This window comes from Myotis myotis, unplaced genomic scaffold, assembly GCF_014108235.1.
Source record: "Myotis myotis isolate mMyoMyo1 unplaced genomic scaffold, mMyoMyo1.p scaffold_m19_p_6, whole genome shotgun sequence".
In the NCBI taxonomy this organism is placed as follows: Eukaryota; Metazoa; Chordata; class Mammalia; order Chiroptera; family Vespertilionidae; genus Myotis; species Myotis myotis.
Genome location: NW_023416368.1, coordinates 90,255,527 through 90,268,986, shown reverse-complemented (window position 1 = coordinate 90,268,986; position 13,460 = coordinate 90,255,527). Strand labels below are relative to the sequence as shown.

Sequence of the window (13,460 nt, the reverse complement as noted above, 5' to 3'; positions counted from 1 at the left end):
ATTCTCTCTCATCATTGATGTTTCTATCTCTCTCTCTTTCTCCCTTCCTCTCTGAAAGCAATAAAAAAAAAAAAAATTTAATGTTGAAGGGGCAGTCCTAAAAGCTTCCTCATGGTATTGTTTTTGTAAAGAATGAAGAAAACGAAGTATGTCCCCAGGGCCCCCATCACCCCATCTTCTGTGGGTACAGAAGCTCTGCAAGCCTGAAGCCTCCAGCAGTCCCCAAAAGAGGCTCAGCTCCAGCTCTGAGCCTGGAGCCCCACCCTCCAAATCCTTGTGGCTGTCAACAATAGGTCCCTTCTGCAAGCTTTCAGGCAAAACCCACCTAGCTTAGAGCTGGCTGTCATTACCAAAGAAGTGGTAGTGCCATCTACCAGGGAAGGCTGGCCAGGGAGAGTCCACCAGTGACCTACCCATCTCCCGTGTGGCACCCCCAAATGGAAAGCAACTGAAGACCCTTGAGAGAACTGTCACTCAGGAGTAATCCCACCAGGGTGGGCCCTGTACATAGGTACCTGGTGCAATTTGAGGAACCCCAGACACTCTCTGTGCCCAGATCTCCCACTCTTTGTCACTGAGCCTGATATCCCACAATCAGACCTCATTCCACCAGCATTTATGAGCACCTACAATTTTCTAGGCATCCTGCTAACCATTGGGCTTAAATCCATTGGGTTGTGTATTACCCTCTCTAAGCATTTTCTTTTGAAATGCAAATACCCTTGGAGAAGGGCAATGCATTAAATCACTAATACCCCTAAGTTAGTTGGGGGTTTCTTTCTTTTAAAAACAGTAGAGAGCCGAAACCGGTTTGGCTCAGTGGATAGAGCGTCGGCCTGCGGACTGAAGGGTCCCGGGTTCGATTCCGGTCAAGGGCATGTACCTGGGTTGCGGGCACATCCCCAGTGGGAGGTGTGCAGGAGGCGGCTGATCAATGTTTCTCTCTCATCGATGTTTCTAACTCTCTATCTCTCTCCCTTCCTCTCTGTAAAAAATCAATAAAAAATATATTTAAAAAAAAAAAAAAAAAAACAGTAGAGAAAGCCTGGGCATCTTTAGCAAAAAGGGAAGCTAAAGTTCAGAGGGCAGAGGTGACTACGGAGCTAGAAGCAAGGCAGCAACAATCTGGCCTTTTTTTGTGGTTGATGTCTAGGGCCACATCTCCCCCTTCCCAAACACACCCACTGCCCCCACAAGCAGCCACGGTGCCCATAAGTGCACCTGGTAAAGCTAGCCAGATTCCGGAGAGCAGCCAGAGGCTGGGCGGCCTTGGCCCTGCTGCAGAGGGGTCTGGCCTGCCTTTCACCATCTCCAGGGTGAGGATGCCCTGAACTAGTGCCTACTCGCTCCCCAACAAGTCCAGGGCTTGGAGTTCAGGTAATTAAGCCCTTGGCAATCTCACCTGGGCCCGCCAATAAACCAGACAATCAACCCCAGCCCCTGTTCAGGAGGGAGAGAGAAAAGAAGGAGGGCAGGAAGGAGAGAAACTTTTTTCTATGCTGCATTCAAGGCTTGGCAACCAGAAGGGAAAAATGCTATTAGTCTACAAACAGCCACTCCAAATACCCCACTCCATACCCAGGGTCTTCCCCTCCTGCCACAGAACCCTGGTCTCCATCTGCCACCATCATCGGGGTGACAGAGGACACCTGTGTGGGCTGCAGCCTGAACAGGAGCCAGGCAGTGAGGGCCTATACTTGCAGAGACAGGCTTTCCCCAGCATGGCTCCTTCCACGGCAGAGGAGGGAGGGAAGGGCACCTGAATCCCCCACCCTGAAAGCCACAGCCACCCTCCAAAAATGTCTAGAAGGGTGCTCCAGGTGCTCTCTTTAGAGCAACTGAGTGACTTCTTCGTACCCTGCTGATTTCACCGCCAGCTCCTGAGGGTCCAGTCTGCCTGGGCTCCTACAGAAGACCATTCCTTAAGCATCTCTACTTTGGTGCAGTGCCCAGCAGGTGCCTGGCACTCAAATAGAACTTCCCTTCCCCCCCCCCTAAATAATAAACATTAATAGTTCTGGTATATGATCACACTGATATGGGATGGAGTTCCATACCTGGCACTTTTTACTCCCTATATCACTTACTCCTAAGACACACATGAGGAAAAGGCTTTTCTGTCACATGGTAGGGTCGGGGAGAATACAACTGAACAGTAATAATTGTCATTTAGTGAGTGCTTGCTAAGGGACTAGCTAGCCTAAGTACTCTGAGGATTAAGTTAATTTTTTCTAAAATACTATTATTATCCCAATTTACAGACAAGGAAACTGAGGCTAAGAAAGAAATTTGTCCAAGATCACACTGAAGTTTTAATGAATACTTATTTAATTTAATTGAAGACTCCCATTTCATGTCAAGAACTAGTAGGAAGGAGGGAGAAGACATTTGTATCCCCCCCAAAAAAAAACTATCCAATCTCACCAACATGTAAACAGGCCCCGGGGAACCCGGCAAGTCCTACTCGCTCTTCACCTTGCGCGTGACAAGTCCAGCTAGCCTAAAAGTCTCTGGGCCGCCTCTGGAGAGGTTACACTCCTCCACCGTTTGGCCCTTGGGGGGTTCCTGGAAACTCTCAAGGATCTCAAACGTTCCCATTGCCTTTCCTAATGCGGGTCTCAATTGAACAAAACTGGGGGTTCTAGTTTCTCACTCTCCTCCCCTGAGGAGAGGTTTCAACAGGTGGGGAGCAGGTGCATCACTGTAGAGTCCTCCGGAGTTGAGCTGAGAAGCCTGGAGGTCTCTTAATTCCCTCCCGCCACCCCCGCAGGCTGAGCTGTGCCTCTCGCGGGGAAACTGGGGCACTGCAGTCAATATGGGAGCCTGCAGTTCGCCCAAGGCCGCGGACCTCTTGGAGCCTCCGGGCCTGGCCCGCAGGAACCCGCGGAGAACCCCCGCCACCCCTGGGTCACGCCCAGCAGGAGGCGCCGCAGAGGGACCAGGTCTGGGGCTGGAGCGGCCGAAGCTCTCTGCTCAACGCCGCTCCCCGCTTCGCCCCTTCTGCCAGGTCCGTGGCCCACTGGCCGGAGCCGCTGGCTAATATTTCATGCCCCCAGACTGCCTCCCTAGGTGACGCTACAGCCTGTGTGGTTCCTTTAAAGGCTGCGGGTTCCGCTCATCTTTCCTTTTCCACTGGATGCCAAAATATGCAAATCCGGGGACCGGAATCAGCAGCCAAATCAAGGAGAAGGGGCGCGGCCGACGCGTCACCGGATCCGCTCCTTGTATGGCTCTTCCCGGCTTGGCCCGCCGCCCCGCGACCCTCCCTGCAGCCGCCAGAGCCCCTCCTGCGCCCAGCCCAGCTCTCACTGCCGCCCACGTCCCCGGGCCCGCCGCCCGCCCCCCAGGGAGGGAGCCGGGGGCGGCAGGCGCTGCACGCCCTGATTCCGGCCGGAGCCCGGACCGCTGCAGAGCTGTCGCTCCCCGCGCCGCGCGGGCGGAGGAGAGCCCGGGGGCACAGTGCTTCCCGGGTTTAGGTTGGGGAGCCTGGCGAGCGTGGCGGCAGGGGCGGGGGAGAAGGGGTTCACGGGCAGCGGGAATCCCTCCTTTCCTAAGAACTCGAGAAGATCCGGGGGAGACTGGCCCCTCCCACTCCCAGTTCTCCGCGGAGTGAAATGGAGGGGAGGAAAGCGAGGTTGTCATCCACCCCCACCGCTATGTGCAGCTCGGGAGTTCCTCCCACGCGTTCCCCGGCCCGCGTGGCCCTCCCACGGCGTGAGGCTCGGGGATCCTCTCTGCCTCCTTGTCAACACTCCTACTCCCCCTGAGAAATGCACGTCTCCCCCAACCCGACTCCCCAGCGGGGGACACGGGATTCACCGCACCCACGCGGCCACTGAGGAGGGAATCCTCCCACGCCAAGCCAGTGTGATTCGGGGTCGCTCCCCCACGCTCCCTTCCTCTCCTCCCCTTTCCCCGGGCCTGGCCGCGCGCGCTCCAGGAGCAGGCCTCGGGGAACATATCAGCCGCCCCCGGGATCTGCTGCTACGGGAGGTGACAGCTCTCGGGTTGGCAAACAGGCGGCCTTTGACTGCAGGGCGTCAGGGACAGCCCTGTAGAGGGCGATGGTTAGGGTAGAGACGAGGGGAGGCCGCCGGGAGGCCAGCCGAGTGTCAGACTGTGAGCTCGGCAAGGTCCTGCAGCGACTCCGTGGCGGGCCCTTCCCAGGCAGCAATAGACAGCGGCTGCGCCCAAGCCTGCTAGGCCCTCCTGCCATTCCCTGGCCAAAGGGATGCTTGGGAACCGTTAGCGAATTAGTCGAGGATTTGGTGCACGTGTTTCCTATCCGCTCAACTTCATTTTTTCTTCTTCAACAACAAAACCACACATCCTCGACCCCAAATGTGTGGGGTTCTCGCCTCCCGCGCAGCCTCTTTGCAGCTACGACTCTCCCCGCCAGGGCACTCAACCAGGAGTCGGCGCAGGGGGCACAGGGAGCGGCAGGAGTGTGGGCGGTGAATCAGAGAGATGGAGGTACAAAAGTTCTCGGCATTTGGGACCAGGTGTCTCTGACTCTGGAATCCTTCTCCGCGGAGGGACGTGCTTCCTTTCTCCCGGTCTCAGGCAAGGTCCTGGGCCCGAGAAGAGCAGCGGAGGAGAGTCGGTTGGAGCAGTGTCGGAGTGCACGCCTTCCGGGTTCCCCACAAGTTCCCAGGCTGCAAAGGGACGTTGCCCGGGGTTTTCAATTCTCATTCTTCCTGCTACGGGTGTTGGAGCAAACCTCCTCCCGCCGCCCCCCCGCCCCCCCCCACACACACACACACTCGCGTCCGCGCCCCCACCCCACCCCGCTGTCCCAGAGGGTTCTCCTCGTGCAGACCCAAAATAAACATACAGGCAGTTATGGCTTTTTCAAATGCGCGCTACGTGCTTTACGCTTTGCGTTCAGTTGCATCCCTCTGTCCTCTCTCCTCTCGAATTGTCCTTTCTTCTCTTCTATTTCTCTTTTTTCAAGATCCGCGAGCGGTGCGGACGCCGCACGCTGGCGGCCGCCCGCTTCCTGCTTTCTAATGTTCCATTGTGAGGAGCTTCCATTGTGACGTCGCGCCCCTTCGGCTGGGCTTTGTCTGTCCATATATGGGCAGCTACGTCACGGAGCTTTCCCGGGGCTCAGATAAATAGGCTGGTGGAGTTCCCTGGCTGGGAGCTTTTGGGCAGCAGTGAGCTTGCTAGGAAGCGGCGGGGCTGGTGGTGGTGGTAGCAGCAGCAGCAGCAGCAGCGGCAGAGGCAGCGGCAGTGGCGGCGGTGGCGGCGGTGGCAGTGGTGGATCGGGGGGAGGGGGGGGCCCGGCGCGCGTCTGTTTGTAAGATCCATACTGAAGCCGCGTCCGACCCCCTCCACCGAGACCCCACCCCATCCCAGACCCCAACCCACCCCCCCGCACACGCCCCCCCACGCGACCCAGCCTCATAGGGCACCCGCCAGGCAACCAAGAAGATTACCCCCCTTTGCCCTCTCTCCCACCCACCCCCCAAAAAGAGAAGATCCCCTCCTCTGGCCCACCCCTTCCCCTTTTCCCTCTCTCCTCCCCCCCGAACTTTCCCTCTCGCATGCTTTTCCCCTGCACCACGGATCGCCTCTCGGATGCCGCTCGCCTGGAAGCTGCGTTAGGAGAGAGCGGCGGCGGCGGCGGCGGCGGTGGCGGCGGCGGCAGCTCGGGAGTGCTATGACCGGCAAACTCGCCGAGAAGCTGCCGGTGACCATGAGCAGTTTGCTAAACCAACTGCCTGACAATCTGTACCCCGAGGAGATCCCCAGCGCACTCAACCTCTTCTCCGGCAGCAGTGATTCCGTAGCCCATTACAATCAGATGGCTACAGGTAAGGGCGGCGGGGAGGCTGCGAAGCAGCGAGGGAGGAACGGGAGAGGAAGAGGAGGGGGAACGAGCTAGCTAGCGATGGATGGAAGGAAGGAAGGATGGATGGATGGATGGATGGATGGATGGAGAGATGGGGGCGCGCTGGGAATTTTCCAGGGGGCGAGTTGCTTTTCCCACCCACTCCCCGCCCCCCGCCCTCTCGGATAGGGAAGGCTCGGTTGGCTACGCCACGGTAGAGGCTTCTGTTCTCCCGGGTGGGGGCAGCCGCCGACCGGAGGGAGGTAGGTGCTAGCGGCCCTGGGGTTCTCCACTCAGGGGGCGCGATCGCCGGGCTGCACGCAAGGCGTGGTGCCGTCGTCCCCTTTCCCAGGAGGAGCCGAGCGACCCTTTCACCCGCGCTCTCTCCCCTTATTCCCTCAGCCCCCCACCCGGGATGGAGCCGTGTGCGGCGTGGAGTCCCCGCGGTGGGAGAGGTACTGCGACGCTGCCTTTTCGGGGCGTTCAGCAAACCCGTGGGGGTGTGGGGACGGTGGGGAGAGGGTCCACCCACGACGGGGCTGCCCCGGGGGGCGGGGGAGGGGGCGATCCTTGGGCCGAAGAGCTTGGGAAGAGCGGCCACTCCCGCCGTGGAGACATCGGCCGGTTTTCCGCCGCCCTCCACCCTCCCTAGCTGGGGCTGGGCTTTCTCCCTCCAGCAAGAGCCTAAAGCTTCTTCAGGCCCGGGGGAGACTGGGCCGGGGTGGAGGCGGCGGGCGAGCTCCCTTTGAGGGCAGCACCCCTCTACGCGCGGAGCACAAAGGGTCGGAGCTCTCCGGGTCAGCGACCCGGGGGCAGTGCACGAGGAGGGCTTCGCCGGGGCCGGCAAGGCGCGGCGTCCTGGCGCGGACAGGTTAGGGGAAGAGGCCGAGTTGTGTGCGCTAGAGAGCGAGAGCCCGGCGCGCTCCCGGTCCGAAACTACCTGTAGCTGCAGCTACCTGCCTGCCCCACCTCGAAACAACAATGCTTCTAGCTCGCGCGCGCTCGCGCGCGCGTGTGTGTGATACGTGAGTGTGTGCGCGGCGTGTGCGGTGTGTGTGCAGCAGCCACTCCACGCCCGATCCGTAGTATTTTGCTGTATCCAGGTTGCGCCCCGGAGCGCGGCACCGCCCGCTTTGCGCCGGGCGCAGCTTTTCCTCTTACCCCACGCGCTGCGCACTCCACCCGGCTGCACTCTCCTGGGCGCCCCGGCCCTGGAGCCGGCCGGGCTTCACTCACCCCTCCCCTCTCCCCTCCGCTCTCCGCAGAGAATGTGATGGACATCGGCCTGACCAACGAGAAGCCCAACCCGGAACTCTCTTATTCGGGCTCCTTTCAGCCAGCTCCCGGCAACAAGACCGTGACCTACTTGGGAAAGTTCGCCTTCGACTCCCCTTCTAACTGGTGCCAGGACAACATCATTAGCCTCATGAGCGCCGGCATCTTGGGGGTGCCCCCGGCCTCAGGGGCACTCAGCACGCAGACCTCCACGGCCAGCATGGTGCAGCCACCTCAGGGCGACGTGGAGGCCATGTACCCGGCGCTCCCCCCCTATTCTAACTGCAGCGATCTCTACTCAGAGCCTGTGTCTTTCCACGACCCCCAGGGCAACCCTGGGCTCGCCTATTCCCCCCAGGATTATCAATCGGCCAAGCCGGCCTTGGACAGCAATCTCTTCCCCATGATTCCTGACTACAATCTCTACCACCACCCCAGCGACATGGGCTCTATTCCGGAGCACAAGCCCTTCCAGGGCATGGACCCCATCCGAGTCAACCCGCCCCCTATCACCCCCCTGGAGACCATCAAGGCATTCAAAGACAAGCAGATCCACCCAGGCTTCGGCAGCCTGCCCCAGCCGCCGCTCACACTCAAGCCCATCCGGCCCCGCAAGTACCCCAACCGACCCAGCAAGACCCCACTCCACGAGCGGCCCCACGCGTGTCCGGCGGAGGGCTGCGACCGCCGTTTCAGCCGCTCAGACGAGCTGACGCGGCACCTGCGCATCCACACGGGCCACAAGCCCTTCCAGTGCCGGATCTGCATGCGGAGCTTCAGCCGCAGCGACCACCTCACCACTCACATCCGCACGCATACGGGCGAGAAGCCCTTTGCCTGCGAGTTCTGTGGGCGCAAGTTCGCGCGCAGCGACGAGCGCAAGCGCCACGCCAAGATCCACCTCAAGCAAAAGGAGAAGAAGGCGGAGAAGGGGGTGGCGCCTTCTGCGTCCTCAGCGCCCCCCGTGACCCTGGCCCCCGTGGTCACCACCTGTGCCTGAGGCTCGGGCCCCCAGATTCCCACATTTCCCCTCCAGTGTCTCCCTGCTGCTGCCCTAAAGCAGCGGGAGAGCTCGCCACGGAGGCGCAGGGGCCGCACTTGGGCCTCTCCATGGACGTAAGGCTCCTCGTCACTCTTGGACGTCCCGGTTTCCACCCTTTCACACCGGCCAACAGTCGGGGGCCAGGAGGCGCCTGCCTCTCGCTGTCTCCCACCCCCTTTAGCCACGGCGTGGAGGGGGAAAGAGTGGCGTCTAGCCCGCTTCGTTCAGTTCGGATCGTCTTGATCCAGGGGCCGCGGGGGCGAGGGGGGGCCACACCAAGGACTTGCGGGAGACTGAAGGCGGGGCCCACCCCAACCTCGCCTGACCTAAGCACCTCAATGGTCCCCGTACGTCTCCCTCGGTTCCCCCTCGAAGACCTGAGAGAGGGGAGAGGGTAAGAAGCGCACCAAAGCGCAGAGCTTGCTGCCTGCCGCACGCACGCCTGCGCGTGAGTGTGCGTGCTCGCGTGAGCGTGTGTGTGTGTGTGTGTGTGTGTGTGTGTGTGTGTGTCAGAATCTTGAGCTGAACTGGGCTATGTGCACCCCAAACTCTTCCCCACATCGAGTCCCTAGGCCTCTGGGGAGACTGTCCCAGGCTGGGTGCCTGCACGCGGCCAGATGAGACGGGTCTTCCATCTGCTCAGAAATAATGTTTCTTACAGAAATGCCTCGGATGCCACCGCGGCGGTGTGGCTACCGCCCCTTAAGCTTTGGCCCCTCAGAACCCCACTTTTTCTGAGCACTTCCCTATTAGGCCTCAGAACAGTTTGATCTGCAGGGAGAAGGAGCAGCTATCACTGAACCTGCCTTTTTTAAAAAATGTATTTCCTCAGCCTCACTTTTTAAAATCTAGGTCCTGAGTTTGCCCTCTGCCCTTCCCCCACCCTCTTCTCCCTTCTCCCCTCCAAGCCTTCTCCCATCTCTTTCAAAATCTTTTACCAGAAAGGCAGGCCTCAACCAGCCACCCCATTTCACCATCTTTTTGTTTTCTCTCTCTCACATATTCTTCTTCCCATTGGTGGTGGGAACGCAGGCTCATTTTTGCCCCTGGCCACCAAATAGGTAGACTTCAAATCTATGTATATGGTGTGTCTGTGTGTGTGTGTGTGTGTGTGTGTGTACAAACACATACACATACACATACATATAACATACACACAATATGTATTCCTAGCAAAATAAAATCTCTAAGGTACTTGGCCATCCAGTGCAGTGCACTGGAATAAAGAGGATTTGTAGGCATATACATCTTTAAATGATTTATTTTTTATGAAAATTTTAACTGATGAAATATCTATGTATGTGTGTATTATGTATGTATATACACAAATCTATGTATGTATGTATACATATACACACATACACATCTCTGTCCAAATTTTCCTTAAAACATATGGGGATTTTTGCATTAATCCATGTTGATTAATGAGGTGTATCTTTTTCATACCCCAATTTCACCTTCTTCCTGCCCTACCTCAACTCTTCTCAGGCACCCCTCCACCCCAGCCCTTCTCCACACAGGGGTGACTCTTTTGAAGTATAGTAGGAGGGAAGGCTGCTCTCTGACACAGCTTCCAGCACAGTCCTGACTGAATGTACTGTTCCCTATTCCCAGTATTTCTCCTGTGGTCAGTAAGCTGCCCAGAGAGAAGGAACAAAGGTCTGGAGTTTACAGAATGTCTGTTTTTAAAGTCACTTTATGCATTACCCACCTTTTTTTTTTTTTAAGAAAAAGAAAGCACTGTTTTTTCTTTGTTTTTTTGGTGGAGGAAAAATAATACGAAACGGAGTCCAGTGAGGGGGGATCAGAGAGCAGGGGGTTGTGGATTTCCAGGCACTTGGACTTTTTTGTAGAAGGAGAGAGAAGGGAGGGTGAAGTTTGCCAGGAGGGCTCATATTTTTTCAGCTGAGGGGTAAAATCTTTCTTTGCAGAGACAGTATTTTGCTGAATAGTTTTTATAATGTGATGATTATTAAAAGCAAAATTTTGGTCACTTCAAAGCCAGAAGGAGGAATCAAATATCCTTTAATATTTTTTCCTTGCTCCTCCTGGCTTATGCATGTCACTGCATGATAACTCTGAGTTTTCCTTTGTTTTAATAAAACTGTTCTCAGACATTTAAGCTAAACTAAGAGAAAAAAATAACTTTGTTGCCAAAAGGTTGTGCTATCCAGATTTTTTAAATGTCTGCATGTTTAAAAAAAAAAAAAAACAGCAAAAGAAAATGCACTCTAACTTATGTGAACTGAGAGAAAAAAATCAGGTTTTAAACAGGAAAACCTATGGGGAATGATATTTTTTGGAAGACTTTTGTATAAAGTTGAGTACTTAGAAAAAAAGACAAACCAGATGTAATATATTTTGTGGATGTTTTTATTTCTTGGATTTATAGTACCTTATACTAAGGTTAAAAAATATGCTTGATATTGTGAAAAGGTGAAATTCTTCACCAACATTTCATCTGCTCCATTGTCACATTGTTATGCCAATATAATATAGTTAATGAAAACAGCATTTTTAAAAACTGAAATATTGAAATGGTGTAATGTTGTACCATTTGCACTGTGAGCAAATGCTAATACAGTAAATATATTGTGTTTGCTGACAATCAGCCGGCCTATAAATCTCCTTATTTTATTCCTTGTTTTCATAGCATAAAGTTTTGGTTTGGCCTGTTCTTTGTCTTGTTTTGTTTTTGGCTGGTGGTTGGTTTGGTAGGTTCTTATGCCTGGTTTTGCCATTCTTGCTCCGAAAATTCTCAGTGTGGAAATGTGGAATTTGGCATCATTGGAAGTTGGTCAGAATTTTGCGTGGTTCTGGTGTTTCCAGTGTTGCGTGTTCACTGTGGTTCCAAGAGAATAGAATTCTCCTCCACCCTCTGGGAGCTTCAAACTGCTGCAAATATTAGAGAAACAGATAAACTTCTGGGATTCAGGGCTGGTGGCTGGGACCTTCTGGAACCCTTCTCTCTGGTTTCCAATGGGTGTTTGAGGGTAGAAAGGAGGAGATGATCTGATTTATGAACTGTTTCTCTAATGGTCACCGGGAGCACCAGAGCAGGACCCCAGAGGATCTCCACAGCCATTGTGAGTGGTGTTCTTGGTAAAACTTTTGAAGCTTGAAAAACAAGCAGAGACTTGCGAGAGGTTCTTCAAGGTTGGCCAGATAACCAGAGAGATTGGAAGCTCTTTTGTGGTCAGATAATTGGGGAAAGTTGGGTTTAATGTTCTGTAACTTCAACCCCACGTGGACAGGATTCTCCAGGCCTCACTATTTGTAGCTGGGAAAGATGGTCTTAACTGAAAAACCGCTTTATGAACTACCCAGGGGTCTGATGCTTTAAAGAGAAGGGAGAACATTGGGGTTTCGAGAACACACAGGGAATGTGTTATACAGCATTAACCCTTCATACCTTACAACTTTGTCCCTCATAAAAGTGATGCTTCCCCTCCCTGAGCTTACTTCCCCAGAAACTTCCCTGTCCTTAACTGAGGTTATTTGCCAGTCCTAAAGCTTTCTCTTGTAGAGATATGTACCTCCCATGTTCTTCCTGTGCCCACCTCTCCATCCTATCCCTTCACCCGATTTCCTGTAGGCTTTAGAACCCTTTGTCTCTGTGAAGCTTGTCGTAGAGCAGTCTTTGGACAAGTGAGCCCTGTCCCTGTCCCCTTCTCCCTGCCTCCCCTCGAAAACACCGCCCTGGGCTTCTCTTCCATGCATTTCCCTATTATCTGCCTTAGCAGAGTTTAGGGGCGCGGCGTATGAGACTGGGCTATGCTAATGTAGCACTGCATCTGACTGGGAGGCACTGTCTCCGTGCCGAGACCCCAACCAGGTCAGCCACACGGTGACAGAAATGTAGAGCGTCGCTGCTCAGAAACCGCTCTCGCTGCCCCGGTGCAGGCCCATCACAGTAAAAAATGCGGGTGGTATTTCTGGTTGGCTGTAGTTACCGAGAGGCTGAGGGCAGACTTGGGTGGAGGAGGTGGGCTGTGGCTTTAGAAAAGAATGTTTTTGAAGTGAGAGATCAATAAAGAGAATGCAGTATGGAATCTTAAAGTTTCTCACCCACACAATTCTAGGTCACTGGCTGCCATCTTGAATTCTCTTCTCTCACCTCATGAAACTTGCAAAATTTCAAACTACAACTTTATGTACAGCCACAAGGAGGTGTCCTTTTTTTTTTTTTTTTTTTTAACAAAGAGAATACAAGATGGCCAAAAAGTCCTAGTGATTGAGCATATAATCCATTTCTTTGTTAAACTAGATTGTTCCTTCCAGATTTCTATGTGTTTTTTGAATGAATATTATCAAAGGAAGATAGTGTCACTGGGTGTCTTCTTAGTTAGCATCCAGCCTCGCCTACATCTTCTCCAATCAAACCAGGCCTTCAGAGTTGCACTTTCGTCAACAGTGTACTATGCTGCATGATTAATAAACTCACTTCCCATTGGTGCATATTACTCAACCCAACCTGGTTCAACCACTGGGTTACTTGGCAATATGGAAGCCCGTCTAGCTGGCACCAGCCTGTGTGGTGTAATCTCTGATTCATACTTTGTAGCTAGATAAGGCTGCCTTTGATGGCATCACTCCAGCAACCCAACCTGCCTGGGTTTGTAAATATGGGGAAAGGAAACTCAATCTGAAACAAAGGGATGAGGTGGAGAGATGGTGGAAGAAAGGCCTGGCTGGTAGAAGAAGGGGCTCAGGAGCAAAATCAGGCATTTATACATAAAAGAGGTAGAGGCCTCATTCTTTCCAAGCAACCCCTAAGGTGTTTGGGATGAATGAAAGGATACCCCACATACATACACACATATCTTGAGAGTGGCATACTGAAGGCAATGACTCCACAAAATTGTACTCAATGAACTGAGGAGACACTTTGTGAGAACTGGGGGCAAGGAGTGGCATGTTTTTATATGGTGGTGGTAGAGGTGGTGGTAGTGATGGTGAGTATGTCTATGTATTATTCACAAGTATATAAAAAGCAATAGCAAGGTGTATTCTGGTGAATGAAGGCAGTATCTTATGGCCAGTCACTACTGCTCCCCTTTTGCTAGTCTACAATTTGCCTGCTATAGATGAGGGGGTTGTGAGTTGCCTTTTCCTGACCTTGATTGGCTCTCCTGGTGTCCTGGAATAATAAACCTAGGGAAAGTAGGAGGCTTCCATGTGTCCCAAAGACTAGAAATCATACTGGCAAAATCTTAACAACTAGGAGAAAATGATTTTCTAAATGGTGCCATGGGGTTTTAAAAATAGGTCGTAATCCTAAATCTATCCCAAGTGGTTCTTTTTAGA

At 53.9% G+C, this 13,460-nt stretch overlaps 1 protein-coding gene and 1 long non-coding RNA gene across 4 annotated transcripts; one reads left to right on the top strand and one right to left on the bottom strand.

Annotated features, from left to right (window-relative positions):
• Window positions 1–2,194: 2,194 nt before the first annotated feature.
• On the bottom strand, window positions 2,195–5,201 carry LOC118658292. The gene is made up of 2 exons (XR_004968275.1): window positions 4,835–5,201; window positions 2,195–4,655 (listed from the first exon to the last, which is right to left on the bottom strand). It is a non-coding gene; the product is annotated as an uncharacterized LOC118658292 (long non-coding RNA).
• A 205-nt stretch (window positions 5,202–5,406) lies between these two features.
• EGR3 (early growth response 3) lies at window positions 5,407–10,830 on the top strand. 3 transcript variants are annotated; one of them, XM_036313612.1, is made up of 3 exons: window positions 5,682–5,819; window positions 6,239–6,291; window positions 7,102–10,830. In XM_036313612.1, exons 2-3 carry the CDS (start codon window positions 6,252–6,254, stop codon window positions 8,109–8,111), a joined length of 1,050 nt encoding a protein of 349 aa, XP_036169505.1. In that variant the 5' UTR covers window positions 5,682–5,819; window positions 6,239–6,251; the 3' UTR covers window positions 8,112–10,830. The 3 variants fall into 3 exon arrangements, with proteins under 3 accessions (XP_036169504.1, XP_036169505.1, XP_036169506.1); XM_036313613.1 differs by lacking the exon at window positions 5,682–5,819 and adding an exon at window positions 6,081–6,099; XM_036313611.1 differs by lacking the exon at window positions 6,239–6,291 and having other exon boundaries at window positions 5,407–5,819.
• The last annotated feature ends 2,630 nt before the right edge of the window (window positions 10,831–13,460 follow it).